The sequence below is a fragment of the Thamnophis sirtalis genome, unplaced genomic scaffold (assembly GCF_051295495.1).
Source record: "Thamnophis sirtalis isolate CommonGarterSnake01/CBP01778 unplaced genomic scaffold, rThaSir2_p1.2 scaffold_3, whole genome shotgun sequence".
NCBI classification, from domain to species: domain Eukaryota; kingdom Metazoa; phylum Chordata; class Lepidosauria; order Squamata; family Natricidae; genus Thamnophis; species Thamnophis sirtalis.
This window is the reverse complement of record NW_028261383.1, coordinates 161,217,537-161,237,477: the sequence shown is the minus strand read 5'-3', so window position 1 is coordinate 161,237,477 and position 19,941 is coordinate 161,217,537. Positions and strand designations below refer to the sequence as shown.

Below are 19,941 nucleotides of genomic sequence, written 5' to 3'. Positions count from 1 at the left end.
TACTTGCAAAAATAATATATGTGGATAAAATAAATACCCATGTGAAAGCAATGTAGAAAAGCTAAATAAAACAATTTAATGGGCCTGATCACGACTGCAATTAAAAGCATGGTGAGAGACTACTCCTAATTTGAATTCTTTTTTCCAGAGTATATAATAAAATTTAATCATTTTATGGAAACAATCCAAATTCTGTTTTCACCATATACCTTTGGTATATGCAATGCTTTCAAATGCAAGTGCTTTTCTCACCAGACAAAATGAAAACAGTGTTGCTTCTCATGAAAGTGCTGTACACTCAGATTATAAAAATCAGCTGTTGAGCTTCCAATCTTTGAAATGGCAAAATCCCTCTTTTTGCATTAATTTTTAATCATGCTGATTTTAATTATGCATTTTAACTGTACTTTTGTTATGCTCTATATTTTATATTTTGCTCAGCTCCATCCAGTCACCTGAACTCTACCCTAAATTAATGGACTACAGGGTCGTAACAAGGGAGTTTTATTTTAATTGCTACAAGTTGCCTTGAGTATATTGTATAAACACAAAGCTGGGATATAAAATTGAAGGCATAAAGAAGCAATCCTTGATGGAGTCTGAAACCTGCCGCCTTACTACTCATTATGTTGGATGCTTTTGTGAAAGTAATTGCTCAGCATTTCTTTTGTGTAAAAATTAAATATGTTTTCTTTTCTGTCTTAGGGTTTCGGGACCGTGATCGCTATGATTCAGACCGGTACCGTGATGGTCCCCGAAGAGATACGGATCGCTATGGAGGCCGAGACCGTTATGATGACCGTAGAGAATATGACAGAGGAGGTACTATAGCTAGCTGATTTCATTCTAGGGGTTGACACTTAGATGTTGATTTTCATACAATTGTATCTTTGTTGCTTTTGCATTCCTGTATCCCCCTTCATTACTCTGGAACAAAATCATTCATATTTATCCTAATTTAACAAATGGGACTTCAAAGGCATTTCTCCGTTGAAAGTGAGCATAATTGGAGTTTGGATGTGAGATGCAGAGAAGTGTTAAGGAGAAAATATGATCTCAGAAGCAATCCTTAATTGCTCTGGAGTTGAATAGAGCCATACCTAGTTTGAAAATACTACCTACTGTACATGATGAGTCTTGCTTGTTCCTGCACAATGGCATCTTGGTACACTCTCATTTGTTGTTCTGTTGGTTAGGGAGATATAAGATTTAAAAGTAAATAAGAGATTATTACTTTTAGGTCCTGATTCTTTTCTAGCTTCTGGTTATGGTAGGACCGTTGATTTGTCTCACGGTTGAGCGATTCAGTATTTGGCATTAAATACAGCTCTATGGGTCTGTTTAATTGTTGATTGAAGAAGCACAGCTGACTGGATTTACATCAAATCAAATAACCTCTATTATGGCTTAGCATGATTGTAAGAATCTGGTAAATGTGGGGAAACTGATATGCAAGTTCTAGCTAGCTAACCCTTCAGATGTTGATAGCTAATATCTAGCCTTTTTCCATTGTTTTTCTCTTAGCTTTGCACTGCTTTCCTGACATGGATCTTTGAGTGTGTTGCAAATTGTGTGTAAAATCCTCTTTAAACCTTAATCTAGCATTACTATCCAGGTCTGACTATGTGCAGCTTCATCAGATCTTTAGAAGCATGTGCTTTTAACAGGAATTATTTTCTTGATCTAGGTTTCCTGAGATGACCATGTTATGCTTTTCCTCAAGGGATTTTACAAAGGAATCACTATGCTAATATTGGTGCAGCAAATTCCATGAAGTATCTCGTGAAAACTTTAAATGAATGTTATTTCTTAAGCTTTTTGTCGTCCGCTATAACACATTTCGTATTGTTCTGGAAAGAACTGCTGGGATAACTTTGCTCCTGTGCAGGTTTCGACTCGAGGTCAGGCAGTGGCAGAAGAGCCTTTGGCAGTGGGTACCGCCGGGACGATGATTTCAGGGGTGGCGGTGACCGCTATGAGGACCGTTACGAGAGGCGGGATGATCGAATGGATAGGTGGAGCAGCAGCTCGCGGGATGACTATGGCAGGGATGACAGCCGGCGGGAAGAGAGAGGTAGGCCTGACACTTTTTTATAGTATCAAGAAAGGAGAGCTGAGCCTTTGTTGTTGCTGTAATCCAGGAGTATGAAACTCGTGTCATCATGGTGTCCTCTCGTAACATATCGCAACTTTTTCCCCCTTTGCTAAACCGGGCGAGGGCGTGGCCAGCGCGTGAGAGAGTTGGCCTGTGGGCCACGATTTTGACAACACCGCTGTAATCGATTTTGTTGTCCCATACCTTTGATCTCACTTAGCCAACAGAGGAACCCATCTGGAATTAATGTCTGTGGAGATTTTCAGTCATCCAGATCATGGCTGTCCCAGCGGTGCCTCTTCAATAGGCAACTTTCTGGTTTCTCTCTGAGGACATTTCGCTTCTTATCCAAGAGCTCAAGAAGCTTCTTGGATGAGAAGCGAAATGTCTTTAAAGAAAAACAAGAAAGTCCAGTTGCCTCTTGAAAAAGCACCTTTGGGGTATCTGGAATTAAGTTTCCACCCAAGCAGTCCTTTTTTTCTCTCCTACCCATATCCTCCCTATGTTCTAGTACGCTGACTCAAAACACAAAAGTTTAGTGGGAGAAATGTCAAGTAGATTGCTGTTATGTGGGGGGAAATACTCCTTTGCAGAAAGTTTGTCTTTCGATTCTTGGTAGTTCTCAGTTTCAACTAATAGTTTAGATAAGCAAGCCATATGAGGTTTCATGGATCTTGTGCTGTTGGATTTTCCTCAACCTGAAGCTAGCTCTCAGGATTTATTGTGTCTTTTTTGTTTGTTTGTTTGTGTGCATGCACATGTGTGTGTGTGTGTGTGTGTGTGCGCGTACCATTAATTTCTCCAACTTTTATTTTACTTCCTCCCCCTCCCTCTTAGGTTCTACTCAGAGGCCAAAGCTGAATTTGAAGCCCCGGAGTGCTCCCAAGGAAGAAGATACGTCTGTAGCCCCTGCGAGTCAGTCTAGCCGTGCGGCGTCTATCTTTGGAGGAGCCAAGCCTGTGGACACGGCTGCAAGAGAGCGTGAAGTGGAAGAAAGGCTCCAGAAGGAGCAAGAGAAGTTGCAGCGCCAACTGGAAGACGATAAGCCCAGGCTAGACAGGCGGCCCCGGGAACGGTGAGCAGCGGAAGGCTATCTTCTCTGCAGACAAAATGGTAGTTTTCAGAAAGGAAGCCTCCGCAATTCAAACTTAGGATGACAATCTTAACAAATAGTACTACATATATAGGTAGTCTTCGACTTATGACCATATAGTTGAGCCCAAAACTTTCGTTCCTAAGCGAGGCAATTGTTAAGTGAATTTTGCCCCATTTATGACCTTTCTTGCCACATTTGTTCAGTAAGTCACTGCAGTCGTTGAGTTTGTATAACACAGTTGTTAAGTGAATCTGGCTTCCCCATTGACTTTGCTTTTCAGAAGTTCACAAAATGGGATCATGGGATCTCCAGACACTGCAACTGTCATAAATACGAACCCGTTGCCAAGAGTCTGAATTTTGATCATTTGACCGTGAGCATTCTGTAACAGCCATAAATGGGGAAAACAGTCATAAGTAATTTTTTTAATGATGTCGTAACTTCGAATGGTCACTAAACAAACTGTTGTAAGTCAAGGACTACCTGTATTCATCTGCACTTGGTGAAACACTGCCAAATACATCTGTATCCTGAACAGCCCCATGTCTTTAACTTGCCTTGAAAAATTATTTGCCATGTCATAGGCATCATTATCTTAGCTGCTTAAGGCCCCCCCCAGTTTTGTAACTTTGTCCTAAAAGTGCACCTTCACTTAGTTGGTGATTCTATTTCTCTGTATGTACTTTTAGGCACCCCAGCTGGCGTAGTGAAGAAAATCAAGAGCGGTCAAGGACAGGAAGTGAATCTTCACAGACTGGCAGCACAACCCCTTCTGTGGGAACTGGCCCAACAGGAAGAAGTAAGTCATCAAGATATTAGCGGGTCCTGAAGTAAACCTGTTTCTTGCTGGAAAACCCTATTAAATTGTTCCAACTTTAGCCAGTCCTGCCGTGGGTATATCTGACGTTGAGATTCAGTTGAATGATATTATAAATATGTACATCCAGATTTGGAAACTGATGGATTATTTGAATGGGGTAAGTCCATTGAAAGGGTTTGCGTGATGTAAATCTTTTCTCTTAGCTCTATTATTACTATTTTTTGTTCAGGATACCGCTGTGTGTATTGGGTGCTTCTGCCATAGAAGTATCTCCTGAAGGACTTCTTAGAAGCTTCTTGTTTTTTCTTACACTCTTCCCCTAAAGCTCAGAATTGGAAACTAAGCTATATCTACCATATTATACATTTCTTCAGAGTTATAAATGTCTCAAAGGGGCTTTTTCAAGAGGCAACTGTACTTGTTTTTCTTTGAAGACATTTCACTTCTCATCCAAGAAGCTTCTTCAGCTCTGACTGGATGGTGGAGAATGGAAGGATTTATACTCCTTGCAGACAGCTGGTCATTTGCATGCATTCTTTTAGAGAGTCATCAACACAATCTGTGTCATCAGGCTCATCAGAGTGGTACAAATGCACATGGAACCTTCTTGGAACTGTTAAAAGGACCGTGTTGTAAAATGGAGACAGATGATGTCGTATCTCTCCTCCCCTGTTGAGTGGGGGCTGTTCAATTTTGACATAGATGGCCTCTGACCCCTCTTTCAAACCAGACAGAGCAGTCCTCTCTCTCCAAAATATAGACTTTACTGTCTTCAAAGGAGTGGCATTTGTCTTTTAAATGCAAGTGGACTGCTGAATCTGGTCTTGATGGGTCTGTTCTCCCTATGTTGTGCCATGCGTTTATAAAGTGGTTGTTTTGTGCCCCCGATGTGCAGATCTGCACAAGGTATCTGCATATACCACATTGCTCAGTTTGTGTCTGGGTGTTTTATCCTTGGGGCGGACAAGCTTCTGCCTTAGTGTATTCTTGGGTTTGAAGTGTGCACCTATGTTGTGTTAGCTGAAGATTCTCTTGAGCTTTTCCAATATTCCTGAAATGTATGGCATGACAATGTTGCTTCATTATTGTGTTCTTTATTGTCTGTTATGGAGGAGCTCCTGTAAGGGTCTTTTTTGAAATTTTATACAGACTGACTTGGGATAGCCACACATTCTGAGAGTTTCTTTGATGTACTTTAGTTCTTTTTCTTTCCCATATGTGCTGGTAGCTCAGTGGTGTAGGGTTCTGATGACTCCCATTTTGTGCTCCAGTGGGTGGTGAGAATCAAAATGTAAATATTGACCTGTGATCTGTTTTAACGACTCACTAAAAATGCAAATGTCCAGCTGTCTGCAAGGAGTATAAACTATCCACTCAGAGCTGAAGAAGCTTCTTGGATGAGAAGTGAAACATCTTCAAAGAAAAACCGGAAGGTCCAGTTGTCTCTTGAAAAAGTACCTTTGAGATATTTATCCCCAGAACGTTGAATAAATGTTTACTAGATATAGTTTAGTTTCCAATTCTTCCTAAAGTAAAAAAATCGCCTAGATCCTCAGAGTCAACTATCAGCAATTTTAGCAACTCTGTTCCTTCCTTGAGGAAGTCTGCACAAGTCTAGAATGTCTGAGAATCCTTCATCACACCAATGGGCTTAAAGGGAAGCAAACTAAGGAAATGCCATGTTGAATTACTTTCAGGTTCAAGAGGCAAATTCATGATGTCCTCAGTTTCCAGGACCCAATAAAACAGACAAAATCATTCCTTAATATAAGGCCCTAGAACTCAGATCTTCTGCAAAGCACTTTTATTTCCAGACAGTTGCAGCAATTATAAATTCTTTCTGGGATTGAGATCAAGTTAATTTATTTGTGACCCATTTCTGATTTTAAATAGAAATTCTAATCAGGAAAAACCCTTCATCCAGACATCTTTCCTTCTTTTGCATGGCAATTGAATTTCTTAATCCAAAAAGCCACCTCATACACACTTCATCCAAAAATATATCTTTTGGTGGGTGGGTGGGTGAAGAGCATGTTGCCAGGACAAGAAATCTAGATCAAACACAGCTATGACCCTTAGCAGAAGCTAATAAGAGCATTAAATAGTCAGCAAGACCTACGGTCTTTTCTTCCCTAATTCGTAATTCGCTTTATTAAAGAGTGCCAAACAATGTTATCAGGTTATTTGAGCATGATCACTATCATTTTGATCAATGGAGAAACAGCTTTGATCTAGGGAGTGGAGGCTGGATCAAGACATATTCAAAATTTTAAAAAGCAGTTTGGGTTTATATTCCTAAACATGACACCACATAGGTGTAGGAATTACATTAATTACACTAATTACGTTTAATTAGCTGATTCCTGAAAGTTGCGGCATCTTTTTTCTTTCCGACCTGCCACACACATCTGAAAAAGTAATGGTACCTCACTGTAGATTGGAGAGGTGTTGGTGCTGTACTCAACAGGATCCAAAACATTTCTTCCAAATCATTTTCCAAAGGTGTATATCCTTAAGGCATAATAACACTGGTAGAAATCACTAGGGCCATCACAATAATAAATGAAGGCAATTTTTTAAGGTTCGTAGACCAGATATATCTGTAGCCTGAAAATGTTTGGGAAATTTGGAAAGCCCGAACTTCTGGGAAGAGAACAGCACATTTCCTCCTTTCTCATAATGTTTTTATTGAATTTTCTTTTCTCCCTTCACAATGGGATTTGTTATGACACCTCTTACTGTGAGGTATCATTATCACATCAGACTATTTTAATGTGATAAGGGTAATTAACAGCAGGTGATTCTTCCCTAACCTGATTACTATATTCTATTTATGTCAGGACTGTCCAACCTTTTTCGCTTGCCTAGGCCATATTGAGTCAAGATGAATGGTCTTGGGCTGCATATAAAACACATGATTTAGTTAATGTATATAAATAATAATCTTCCTTTTTAAAAAATATGTGCATTGCAATCTTGTGGGTGCCACATTGCTTGCTGTCCAGGGCCACATGTGGGTTGTGGGCTACAGGTTGGATATTCCCGATTTAGATTGTGACAGATACTTTTACATGCAGCTTTGTTAGATTTAAAGTTTCTGTTTTGTTTATTTATAATCACATTTATAAAGCTGCCCCGTTTCTCGATGACTCTGGGTGGCATATAGATTGAAAACTAAGGAAATAGTAATCATCAGAAAAGAAAGATGTTGATCCCAGTGGAACAGATGTATGAATTACTCATGCTCCTCCAGCTTGTGGAAAGAGCCTTTCTTTCCAGTTCTTTAAGGCTTATTTAAAGTTCAGCAGGGTGAAAGCTGTTCATGTTTGGGGGGAATGATGTTTCAGAAGGCAGGCACTGTAATAGAGAGATCATACTTCCTATGCATCATCAAATGGAATGGTTTAATTCAGAGCATGTTGATTCATTCTCATCTTACAGCATGGACAGAAGCAAATGGGAGAGAGATGGTCCCTCAGATAATCTGGTCCTGAGCCATTTGGGGTTCTGCATCCAATTGAGTGCTAGCTTTTTGCAGGAGGAAGGCCTGGTGGAACTTTTTAAACTAGATTAAGTCTTGCACTACATTCATACATGTATCTATAAGCAGTGGTGGGTTCCGAATCCCGTTGCTGCCGGTACTGTGCAACAGGGCCCAGCATTCACCATGCGCACACATGTGCACAGTGTGCGCATGCGCCTCACCTCCTGCAACTCTCCAGCTGCTCAGCGGAGCATTGCACAGGCGCTGTACACTCAGTGCGGAAGTGCCGAAGAGCTCAAATATAGGTAAGGAAGGTGGGCCCTCTGGAGCACCGTAGCAGAACGGTACCCAGTGCTCTCAGCAGGCACCGGTACACCCGTACTGGGGTGTACCACCTGCAACCCACCACTGCTATACAGGTGATTCTTCATTTAACAGCCACAATTGGGATTGGAATTTCCATTGATAAATAAGGCAATTGTTAAGTGAATCATATGGTCTTTAAGTGAATCTGGCTCCCCCCCCCCTTGACTTTGCTTGTTGATGGCCAACTGAGAAAGTTGCAGATAGAGATAACTTGACCCTGGGATGCTACACCTGTCTTTAAATACATGCTGATTGCCAAGCGCCTGAAATTTGATCACATGACTATAAGGATGCTACAATGGTCATAAATATGAGGATCGGATGTAAGTCACACTAGAACTTGGAAGATTTGAATATGTTCAAGAACTTACAGTCCAGTTCCTAAACCTTCCTGATTCACACTAATGTTAATATTCCAGCATTTTTTTCTTCACACCACACTCTGACTGACAGATGTCAAGTATTTCTATGTTTACCTTGAAATTTTTACATAAGCCATAACGGCCCATGCCATGCCAAGGTGTTACAAACACACAATTTGGGACCCATGGGGTTTTTGGTTTTATAAATAAATCTATTGTTACGCCTTGTGGATTGAATATAAAATGCAAATGGAACTTTTTTCTGCAAATACGCACTGAACTCACAAACAGTTTTTGGCAACTTAATGGTACTTTTTGGTGAGACATGCTGACTAATCTTGAAACATTCAGCTACACCAGTCATATGTTGCTGTGGAAAGAAACTCAGTTTCTGCCTCCTATTCTACTGTTGTAGCTTCACGAAGGAGGGAGAGTGAGAAGTCATTGGAAAATGAAAACATCGGCAAAGAGGATGAAAGTCTTTCTCCAACCTCCAAGACCCCTAGAGAAGAGAAGCTTCCTTTGAAAGTAATGCCAGCTCCTCCTCCTAAAGAAAATGCCTGGGTGAAACGAAGCAACTCGCACCCAGCACGCTCACAGAGCTCTGACTCCGATCAGCATTCCCCAACAAGGTGAGTTTAGAGCAGGGGTCTCCAGCCGTGGCAACTATAAGACTTGTGGTCTTCAACTCCCAGAATTCCTCAGCCAGAAAGCTGAGGAAATCTGGGAGTTGAAGTCCACAAGTCTCAAAGTTGCCAAGGTTGGAAACCTGGTTTAGAGAACGGAGTATGCTAGGTTGCTGGGGTTTTTTGTCAATATTCCTTTTCTTCTTTTAAAGCAAGAACTGACATTACAGCAACATGGATTTGAAAATGTGGCAAGGGCTTTGTGATTTGCCAATGTTGTGGCTCAAGGGTGGGTTCTGGCAGAGACCACTGCCGGTTTGCTCAGAGATGCTCCCTGTGTGTGTGCGTGTGCTTGATACGCGTTGTGTGTTCATGTGCAGTACAACTACATTTATTATGCGCATGCGCAGAAGCAAAAAACAAAAGGGTGGCACCTAGGGCGTTGCCAGGAGAACTGATTCAGGGGCATGGCAAGCCTGGGTCGCTTCCGGTTCCAGCGACCCAGGCCACCAAGTTACTACCGGTTCACTGGAACAGTCCAAACCGGTAGGAACCCACCACTGTTGTGGCTTCATTGAGACTTTTCTGAAATAAAAAATTTCTAGCACAATTTCAGAAGATGGGGGGGGGGGGAATGGCAGAGCAGGTGGGGTTTCCATTCCCTGCTGTGAAGCCATGTTCTATGTGAATAAATAAAACTGGATTTGCTGCCTTATTGTTCATCATTCAGGAAATAGTTCTCAAATTTAGACAAGTTGCCTGCCTGTCCTCTTGAGCAGAACACCCTGACCTTCTTTAACTTAAAGGAAAAAAAGAGTTGCTAGCATGATGAATGAGTACAATGTATGAAAGCAATATTTTGCCACTTTAAACAGTTCTAATTATTCAGATGCACTTGTCACCTTCTCACAAATAGGAAAAGCATCATTAAGTTGAAGTGTTAAATATTTGGGGACTGCTGTGGTGGGATGGTTGACATATGAAGCAAGAAAACTCATAGCCATAAAAGCTCACAAGGTGATTGGTCAGTCATCAGTCACTCACTCTCTGCCTAACCTATCTCAAAAGGAGGGGGTATTGTTTGGGAAAAGATGGGAAGAGAACAAATTTATGTTTTAGAATTGTGACTCAATATAATTATAAATACATTGCTTGAACTGAACAAAAGATTAGATATAAAGCCAGCAATGAGTGGGTGGATGAATTAACCTGTATCAGAAAATAACTGCTTAGTGACTGAAATGATAGATCTCTGTAAGATGGTGTATGGTGATCACTAGTGCTGGTTTTTAATAAACTAGCTTAAATAAGCAAAGTGTAAAAAAGGTCTGACCAAGGGCAACCAGAAGTTCACATTTATACTTGGACTTTATTTTTAAAAAAATGCAAACTTTTATGCAAGTCCTTATCAAAGTAAAAAGCCTTTTCGACATACATTTTCTGCATAATAGTGTTGGTGAATTTTCAGAGAAATAAAAGTAACACAAAAACTTCCTCATCTATGAAAAATGTTTTTCTTTCAATGAATATGTTCATAGAAAGAAATAATTGCACATGCCATTGCAAGAAATGCGGCTGATAATATTTGAAGAATTTAAATGTTAACTCTATCAAAATTCCCTAGATTTTATTTGTTATTCTAGTCTCCGTTCTGACAGGAGTTTCATTACCATAAGTATTTTATCTGATTTAAGATGTTCCCCGTTCCCCTGCCAAATGCTCACTTACTTTGAAAATTAAGCTGTCATCAGTTTTTCAGTTTGTTTTGATAAAACACTCCCATTTCCTGTAATTCATTTAGTCTGTCTGTAAGCTCTTGACTTAATTTACATACCTGCCTTGTGTTAGTCATGAGGAATAGGAAGAAACTTTGGGAGGAATGTTCTGTACTTAGACTACTAGAAATCCTTGAGGGGGGGGGGGAAGAAATTAGAAACTGGATAACACACTAAGTTTAATGCAGATCAATCTCGCCGCCTATAGTCTTTTATCTTCAATCTTAATTTAACTTAATTTTTTTTCTTGGGTAGTCTCTTCCTCTAATAAAATTTCCTCACCAATTTGACACACTTTCTCTTTCCACTTTCTTCCCGTTCCAGAGCTGTCCCAACTTCAGCAGCTTCATTAGCTGCGTTTCTGTTGCCAGGAAAAAAGGATATTCCTGGATCTTTCAGGGACTTTGCAGTGTCCCTGAGATCAGCAGGAGGTGCCCTTCTCAATCACCGTCTCTGTGGGACGGTTTAGGTCCAAATGGACCGCCAGCGGCAGAAATTCGACTGCGATCTCGGAGCACCAAGATCGCACATCATGCCGTCGCGACATCAGCTCTCTCTTAGAAATCCTATTAAGTTATTTCTATCTGCTGAACTGAACCAAGTATTGATTGCATCATATCTAGCCAGGGATTAATATGGGAACTGCTGCATTTTGTACAAGTTGCAGTTTTTGGGTGATCTTCACTGACAACCTACATAGATCCTATTACAATAATCATGAAGTGATGAGAGAATGAGTGACCATTGCCAGAAATGGCGACAATTAGTGTATCAGGCACAAATGGGCAAAGACATTCCTTGGCATAGCTTTAGCCAGCTGCTCCAGCAATAGCTTAACTAGCAGTTCTTTCTGGCAGAGAATAAGCCCATCAGTATCTGAGATTAGTTTAGTCTTAGAATTAGTTGGTTTCTAAAACAATAGGCACTCATGGCTGATTTGAGACTGTTTGATGCTCACCAATCAGATCCTCAGTGCTCCCAAGTCAAAATTTCTACCACTTCTCATTAAGTCTGGGACATAGACTGAAACCATCTGCCGAGTTGCTTCTAATTTAAACTATCTTCAAAAATATTAGAAGACACTCTACAAGTAATCCTCAACTTAAACTATAACTGGGGTTGGAATTTTGGTTATAAATTGCTGTGGTGGTAAGTGGGCACCACATGACCAGATTTGATTTTATGACCATTTTTATGATGATCATTAAATGATTCAACTCGGTCATTAAAGTGTAATACATTTTATCCTGTGGTATTTTTGGTGTTTTTTTTAGGGAAAATGGCAAAAATTGCAAGACATAATCAAGTGACCACAGGATGCTGGCAATAGCTATACATATAAACTGGTTGTTAAGCCCCAAAATGCAATCATACAACTGTGTGGATGGTAAAACAATCGTAGCTTCAAAGATGGGTCGGAAGTAATATTGAGTGTTTGTTAAGTGACTGGATTGTAAGTCAAAGACTCTCTATAGTTGTCTTTCTGGTTAAAAATTATATAACATAGTTTTATGTTAATTAAAACTATTTACAAGGCCAAGCTATTATGTAACAAGTACAAGATCTGTTATTATTTTGCAGTAGTATGTGAGGCATGAATGAAATATAATGAGCCATTATTTAGATAAAGCATTTCTAGATACTGGTATCTATTATTGACAAGTATCAAATTACTTGTCTTTAAGTTTTCATTATTTAGTCAGAAAATTGTATGGTACACTTTTCAGTAGTTTGCCTCTAGATGTAAGTTGAAAGGATTATATTAATTGTACTGAAGAGAGAAAACTGACCTGATGCCATATGTGTGCACAAATTAGTTCATGTTTTAACCTCTGTGTTGCAGTGGCAGTCAAGCTGTGCCATCTGAAGATGGAGTATCCTCCAAAAATGCCACACGAAAAGGTAAGGCTGGAATATGTGCAACCTCATGGGAGGCTTGCAGGGAGGTGAAGTATTTTGAGCAAAACTCCTATCTCACCAGTATTTCCTTAGAAACCAATGGGAAGCCAAACAAGTCTTGCCATTTGACGTATCAGGAATAGGATGATGGAAGCATTTTCTGCTTTGTTTCAGGAGATGAAAACAGACCTGATGGGGGAAAGGAGAGTGTTCCAAGGGGCCGAAGAGGGAGCACTGGCCGTGGTCCTGGGGACGGAGGCAGCAGAGACCATTGGCAAGATCTGGAACGGTAATATATATATATGTATATATATATTTTGTCATGCGCCACTGTTTAACTGAATGGAGTACAGCAGTGTTTCTCAACTTTGAAAGCTTTAAGATGCGTGGACTTCAACTCCCAGAATTCCCCAGCTAACCTTAATGGCTGGGGAATTCTGGGAGTTGAAATCCACACATCTTCAAGCGGCCACGGTTGAGAAATTACGGAACACACCATTCCAGTTCATATTTCTTACGGAAGAGAGGCAGTGATCATAACAAATGGCGCTATTTATCTTGCACACCTTTATGAATACACTCAGTTGTTTTATACCTGGAAAATGGCCCTTATGGAGAACCATTAGCAGGGCAATTATGGAGCAGCTCAAACTGCCTATCTGCCATATTTTTGGGACTATAAGATGCACCTAGCTTTTGGGGAGGAAAAGAAGAAGAAAAAATCTGCCACTGCCTCCCAGATCCATCCAATATTCTTAGCCACCGCAGCCCATTCTAGAACAGTTGATAGTCGCCGCACTAACTCGTGCCCCCCCCCTCCAGCTGCAATATTCGGTGCACAGACTTTTCCACCCACTTGGGGGGGTGAGTGCATCTTAGACTTGGAAAAATACAGTAGTTTGTACTACTACCACACTTGGAATTTTGTTTGTGAATTATACAATGCTCTATACTCTTTATATTCTCCTGAATTGGGGCTTGGAGGTAGAGTTAATGATCAAAGAATAACATTTTTCTCTAAATTTGCTTGCTAAATTAACATGATAGCATTGTTCGTTTTAGGAAAGAAAGCAACGAGGAGCATGACTCGAGATCTGCATCTGAGCCAAAGACATTTGAAGAGAACCCTGTCCCCGTAAATACTGAACCTACTATATTTTTTTAGGGAATTGCTGTCAAATACAAAGAGGATTAGGCAATTTTACTGACTAAATGGGTTGGTACATACTGGGATTCACTTGTCTTTCAGCAGTTACCAGTATCTAAATAGAAATGACATTAATGAGAAGTTGTACTGTATGCATTGTGGTTTCACTGCTAGGGTTGTCCTTCTTCCACTGAGACATTTGTGTCCTAATAAAGTTTAGAATAGCTGCCTTTTTTATCCCAGATCCTTTGAAGTAGAAGGCAAGCTTCCTGAGACGAAAGAAGGAATTAGTTTGATACAATAAAGTGATAGAGGTTAAAAAAAAATTAAAGACTGCTTTTAAAAGGGATAGTCAATAGATGATAGATAGATAGATAGATAGATAGATAGATAGATAGATAGATGATAGATAGATAGATAGATAGATAGATAGATAGATAGATAGATAGATAGATAGATAGATAGATAGATAGATGATAGATAGATAGATGATAGATAGCCCACTGTCTTTGGGGAGCCAAGTATCAGTTTTTTAGTGCAATGGAAGTTGACTTAAAGTGAAAAACGAAGAATGAATTCACTTTGAATGAATTCATATGATCACCATTTTGCTTGTTACATGTAGCATTTTATCTGCCTAGAATACAGAATACCATTTATACCATTGTATTCTTTATAGAAGGTCTGAAATACAATGTACAAATCACTAAAAACTTAATACTGAGAGTCATGGATGTTCTGATAACCTGCTAATCTTCTCCCCCCCCCCCCCCACTCCCCATTTTCTTGCAGAAATTTAGCTGTGCTAGCAAGTATGCTGCTTTGTCAGTGGATGGTGATGACGAAGCTGAAGGAGAAGAATATGCTGACTAAATTCTCCATCCCCCTCCATGTTGTCTCCTAACCGGTTGCCATCCAGGAACTTTTGGAGAGCAAAACCAAACCTTTATTCAGACAAGACAGAAAAATAAAAGCCTACAAGTCAACATCTCCTGGGAGAGACCTTTCTTAAACCTTTCTTTAAAAAATAAGAAAAAAATGATATAGAATTTCTCTTGCATGCTGCTGCAGCCTTTAAAGTATTGAACATAACTGGAGAAATCCCTGCAAAAAAAAAAAAGTATAGCAAGAGGGGAAAAAATGGCAGGTGTCTTTTTAAAAAGGAAAGAAAGAAATAGGCCCAGTGTGTGTTTGAATGTTACTTCACGCTGCTTCTAATCACATTCAGAGCCTCAGTTCCTTTCCATTAAGAGCTAAGGTTAGTGCTTTAGTAGGCTAGTGTGTGATTGAGCGCATCAGTAATATGGACAGCCAAACCCTGTCTCTTTCCCTCTTTTGGTAGCTTGGGTGGCTTCTATAATATAATCTCAAAGCACTTAATGCACTGGGGAGGGAAAGCAGTATTACCTTAAATTAGTTGAAAGAAGGGACAAGTTAGCTTTCAAATTAGAAGATTACAATCTGCCCAACAGGTATCTCCGGAGTTTAGGTGCATGCCTTGCCCTTTTGGTATGATGGCTGGCTTCCTCCCCCCTCTCCCCCCCCCCCCCCCCAATCATCTGCCTTCACAAAGTGTTACCGAGGCTGAACACAAGGCCTTTTCTCTCAGGATTCTCTTCCTGGAAGTTTTCAGGGCTGTATCCCACCCACTCCAGAAATTGGCACTACTGACAAATTCCTTCAGTACAGAAACCACATTTCATTCAATTCCTATGACATCCGCCTCCATGTCAATAGTCACTGCAATGTCGGCACCGAGAGTATACCAATAGACCATGCATAAAATAACTTTATATGTTTGAAGCTCCATCATTCTAAACTTCCAGTAACCTTCCTAAAGGTACTGTGCTATATGAAAGAATGCTAGGGAGCAATTTAATTTTAGAAGATTATAAACTTTCATTGAAGTGTTTTCTGTCTGCTTTTAATCATTGAAGGGCAATCACTATACTGTCACAAAGTAAGAGCACCTTTTTCAAATTTGGAGCACTGTTTAAAGAGAGCGGGGGCCGTCAAAAGACCTGTGGAGCCATCTTCACTGCATCACGTGATGGTTCCTTTCCCTTCTCTAGGTGTGGTTCGGCAACTTGGATAGCAAAGTTTTGACTTTCCTTTTAATTTTCTTCAAAAGAATAATAGGCTATCAGAAGGTAAACTTGGGAATAGGAATTTCTGCCACTTGTTGTTTTAGCATTCTTTCATTTTTCCGAGCAAATGCATAGGGGAAGAACAAATTGCAGCACGGGGAACTGAAGCAGCACAATTGTTTATAGCAAGTTTACAGATGCATAAATACATAGGAAGTATTTGCCTAGAACTTGGCTGGATTTTATCAGATGCGTATGCATTCAGCGGGGGCTATTTTACATAATTTGGGGAGAAGAACGATGTGATTTTTACTCTTGAAACAATCTCAAGTTATATTAAATTGAGGATCCAGGCTATTGTAAAATTGGTACAGTTGGGGTCTTATTTTCATAACTTTTAAGCTACCGTTAAGTCAGCTTTTAGAAATGGAAAAAGAGTATTGTCATTTCTCAATGATGGGAGCTGACAAGTGGGATGAGACCTGGTGAAGGCAGTAGATGGGCTTGAAATGCATGATTGCTTTGAGTCTTTTAACAGTGAGGAGCTGTATTGGAGAGAAACTGCTAATTTGCAAATCCCAGAAGCATTCTCTTTCTTCCAGCAATCTTGAATATTCTGTCTCTACTATCCGGACAGGTTCATGAGTGGATTGAGGTGCGTTTTACACATTCTGAAAAACATGTAAAATTTGTACAAAATATCTTCTATGAAAATGATTTGTAATCTGCATGGACTTCCTGGGAGATGTCTTTTATTATGTAAAATTCCCCTCCCCACCCCTTCTTGGTTTTTTGTTTGTTTTGTTTTTCTCCAAATAAAACTAATCTTTAAAATAAGACTTCAGAGCTAAAAAGGTCCTTTTGAGAAGATGCTGCTTCTATCACAGTAGATCAGAGAAAGCTGCTCTCAGATAGGTGAACAAGCAGGATTCCTCTGCAGATCCACAAAGGGGAATCTCTAAATTAGAGTCTTTTTAAACTACATTAGGATTTCTCTGAGCAGTGGAGAAGCTTTACTTGAATAATAGTTTGCTGCCTGTTGTAGGATTGTACCAAGGGTATTCCAGATTGCACCTTTTGATTCAGAACATGGCATACCTGACCAGGAACTTTTTCCTTGAAACCTTCTGCAAACTTTCTTCCCTCGGTTTGCAAAGGTTTGTTTTCCTCCTAGTAACAAATCTTAGGCTGGCTTCCTGGTCTCGGACCTACCCCCACCATCTTTTCCTTCCTCCCTAAGGATTATTTGCAGAAGGGAGTCTTACTGGATTGATACTGATGCGTGAGCAGTGCCAATATAGTTATGCTGGTTCCCTTTAACTTGAAATTAATATAGGTGACATTCATAGCTTTGGGTTTTAAAAAGGCTTTCTGAAGTGTCTGGTGCTCCCTGGACATTCTGTTTAAACTATAAAAGATCAGCATTTCCTCAGATTTAGGAAGGAAAGGTAAAGCAGTTTTTGTTCATTTAACAAGTTTATTGTCGAAGACTTGAGTTCATTCGGCTTTTGTGAAGTTTTATAACGCTTGTATACTTGCCTCAAAATCAGGACATCTCCAAAATTTATTTTCTCTCTCATCTCCCTTTAGTTTTGGATTTAAGTCCAAAACAGATAATGGGTGAGGCAGAAAAGCTGTGAAAAGCTACCATTTTAATATTCCTTGGCCATTTACAGTTAATTCATAAATCATCTTGGAATATGGAGACGGGAGATACCACAGACTTGGCGCATGCACCTTTACTATGGCATGTGGCTTTTTGTGAACTGGGTTGCAATAAGTCTTAGGTGTGAAGTTCTTTTGGTCATACCAAAAGGTGGAGCCAAGGGGAAAAGAAGATATAATTTTTACCAACATTAAAAACTCTTAGAATTATTTTGTGATTTGCTGGAAGCTTTACTTTAATTGGGTGATTCTTTATAGGAAAGCGGGTTTTTGACATACTTTGGTACAGGTAATCCTTGACTTAACCACCACAAATTGAGCCCAAAATTTCTGTTGCTAAGCAAGACAGTTGCTAAGTGAGTTCCGCCTTATTTTGCAATCTTTTCTTGAATCACTGCAGTTGTTAAGCTAGTAAAACCGCTATTAAGTGAATCTGGCTTCCACATTGACTTTGCTTGCCAGAAGGTTGCAAAAGGAGATCACATGACCCTGGAAAACCGTAATGGTCATAAATATGAATCAGTTGCCAAGTGTCTGGATTTTGATCACATGAACATGGGAATATTGCCTAAGTGTGAAAGTCACTTTTTCAGTGCCGTAACTTTGAACTGTCACTAAATGGAACTGTTGTAAATCAAGGACTATATATGTGCTACTCATAAAGAATTACAAATTATATAATTATAAAGAATCATATCTTCTGAGCTAAATTTACTGCTTTGGAAGCCCAGGATACTCTCTGACTTATTTAAAATTTGCAATGGACAACTCCATACTAAAAAAAAATGCCCTAAATCTAATTTAGCAAAGCTTCAGAATAACTAAGGTATATATCCTTGAAAAATTACCCAGCTGTGGAATTTTGCTTTCCTATTCAATTTATACTACTGAGTTATTTTTATTCCACAAGAGAGAGCTGAAGAGCTGGCATCTGGCATGTTATTCTTTCCTGAGAAGTCGTTTTCTGTAGCTCCAAAGAATATGAGATTAGCATTTTAGGTGGTATTGAATTATTCAAAAGTTTCAAGCCCTTTGCACGATGAATAGATGTGAAAACATTTCTTAAATCAAGCTCAAATTCTGGCAACTGAAGTCCAGCTACAGCCTGGGCTTTAAGGCTCTCCCTTCTTAATCAGGTGAAATCTATTTAGCCTTTTCGAATAGTTTAGCAAAATGTGGGATTGATACAGGTTGTCCGCTTCTGCTCTAGTCTGAATTGTTTGCTTTAACAGTAGTGGTGACCTCAAGTGAGGTACAACTGATAGCTCTTTATATTCTGCACTGTTGGGTGCATTCCATCAAGAATAAACTATGCAAATTAAAATTATATAAAAATTCTCCTTCCAAAATTAATTGATAATCCTTTTTCTATTGATACCGTGTTTCCCTGAAAATAAGGGTCTTATTTTCTTTTGACACCCCCCCCCCTTCAAAAAAAGCACTTGTCATTTTTGGGGAGATCTTATTATTTTTGAGGTGCAGGAGGCGGCAAGCATAGTCACCTCATGGTTGCTGCTGTGTTGCAATATTTTGGGGGGAGGATTTATTTTAGCGCAGGTGCTCAAAAGCCCAATTGGGTTTATTATCCAGGGATGTCTTATTTTTGGGGAAACAGGGTACTTAGATGAAAACTTACAACTCTTTAAAAAAATGGAACTTCCCAGTTGCATCTGATAGGTCACTGGATTAAGCCATGAATATTGGCCTGATCTATCCTATTTCTCAAATGGTTTATGTGCATTCTTGACAAAGCCAGCCTCTGACATCAGGCCAGGAAGGAGAGAATGGTAAGGAAGAAGGAACAGTTCTGTTCTTGACTGGCACTATAAAGGAAAATAATACAGATCTATGCAGACCTGAAGTTCAATGTTGGAATGACAATGTTATTCAGTGACCGTTGATTAAAACCATACATGCACACATTTTATAATATCTTCCATTTCAGAATACAAATGAGCTAGGAATATGTGACACTTACTACTGAATTGGGCATTATTGTAGACGTGAGAGTTTCTTCCTTGCTTTTCAGTGGCACCTGAGGGTTTGCTTCAGGTGAGCGCATAGGAGTATGCAAGAATCAGGTTGAGCTAGTTCCCTGTCAGTGCTGATTTCTTATGTTTTAAAGTCCTACAGCTAAATCTTGCATTTGTGCCTGTATTTATTTGCATACAGAGTAAGAAAGGAGCTTCCATCTCACAAATTGGTCTGATTTGCAGAAAGAGGCTCTGTCTGCCCTGAGTGAATTATCAGCACCTTCCAAACCTTGGAGATTTTGGTGGCAATTCTGCCCCTTTGTTGCATACATTCTCTTGAGACACAGGATCTGCTAATCTTTTCTTCACTATCACAGAGTAATATTTGTTGGCTGTTGACTGAGTCGCGGTTTTCCATTTTTTTCAGAACCGTGTCAGCTAAAAAAAATTCCTGGAACCTAAATCAAGAGGCAAAAAAATGGCTCTCTTGAAATGAATTGTTTCCCCCTTAATTTCTTAGCAGCGGTCCCCAACTTTTCTGGCTTG

The 19,941-nt window shown here is 39.7% G+C and overlaps 1 protein-coding gene across 1 annotated transcript in view; it reads left to right on the top strand.

Moving 5' to 3' along the window:
* Positions 1 to 16,596, top strand: part of EIF4B (eukaryotic translation initiation factor 4B) — a 34,774-nt gene extending 18,178 nt beyond the window's left edge. The window contains exons 7-15 of the mRNA XM_014070803.2: positions 706 to 822; positions 1,889 to 2,074; positions 2,933 to 3,170; positions 3,881 to 3,990; positions 8,639 to 8,855; positions 12,468 to 12,526; positions 12,698 to 12,812; positions 13,586 to 13,658; positions 14,463 to 16,596. Of these exons, the coding sequence (XP_013926278.1) occupies positions 706 to 822; positions 1,889 to 2,074; positions 2,933 to 3,170; positions 3,881 to 3,990; positions 8,639 to 8,855; positions 12,468 to 12,526; positions 12,698 to 12,812; positions 13,586 to 13,658; positions 14,463 to 14,543 (1,196 nt within the window). The 3' untranslated portion in view covers positions 14,544 to 16,596. The remainder of the gene's footprint in view (positions 1 to 705; positions 823 to 1,888; positions 2,075 to 2,932; positions 3,171 to 3,880; positions 3,991 to 8,638; positions 8,856 to 12,467; positions 12,527 to 12,697; positions 12,813 to 13,585; positions 13,659 to 14,462) is intronic.
* Positions 16,597 to 19,941: the final 3,345 nt, after the last annotated feature.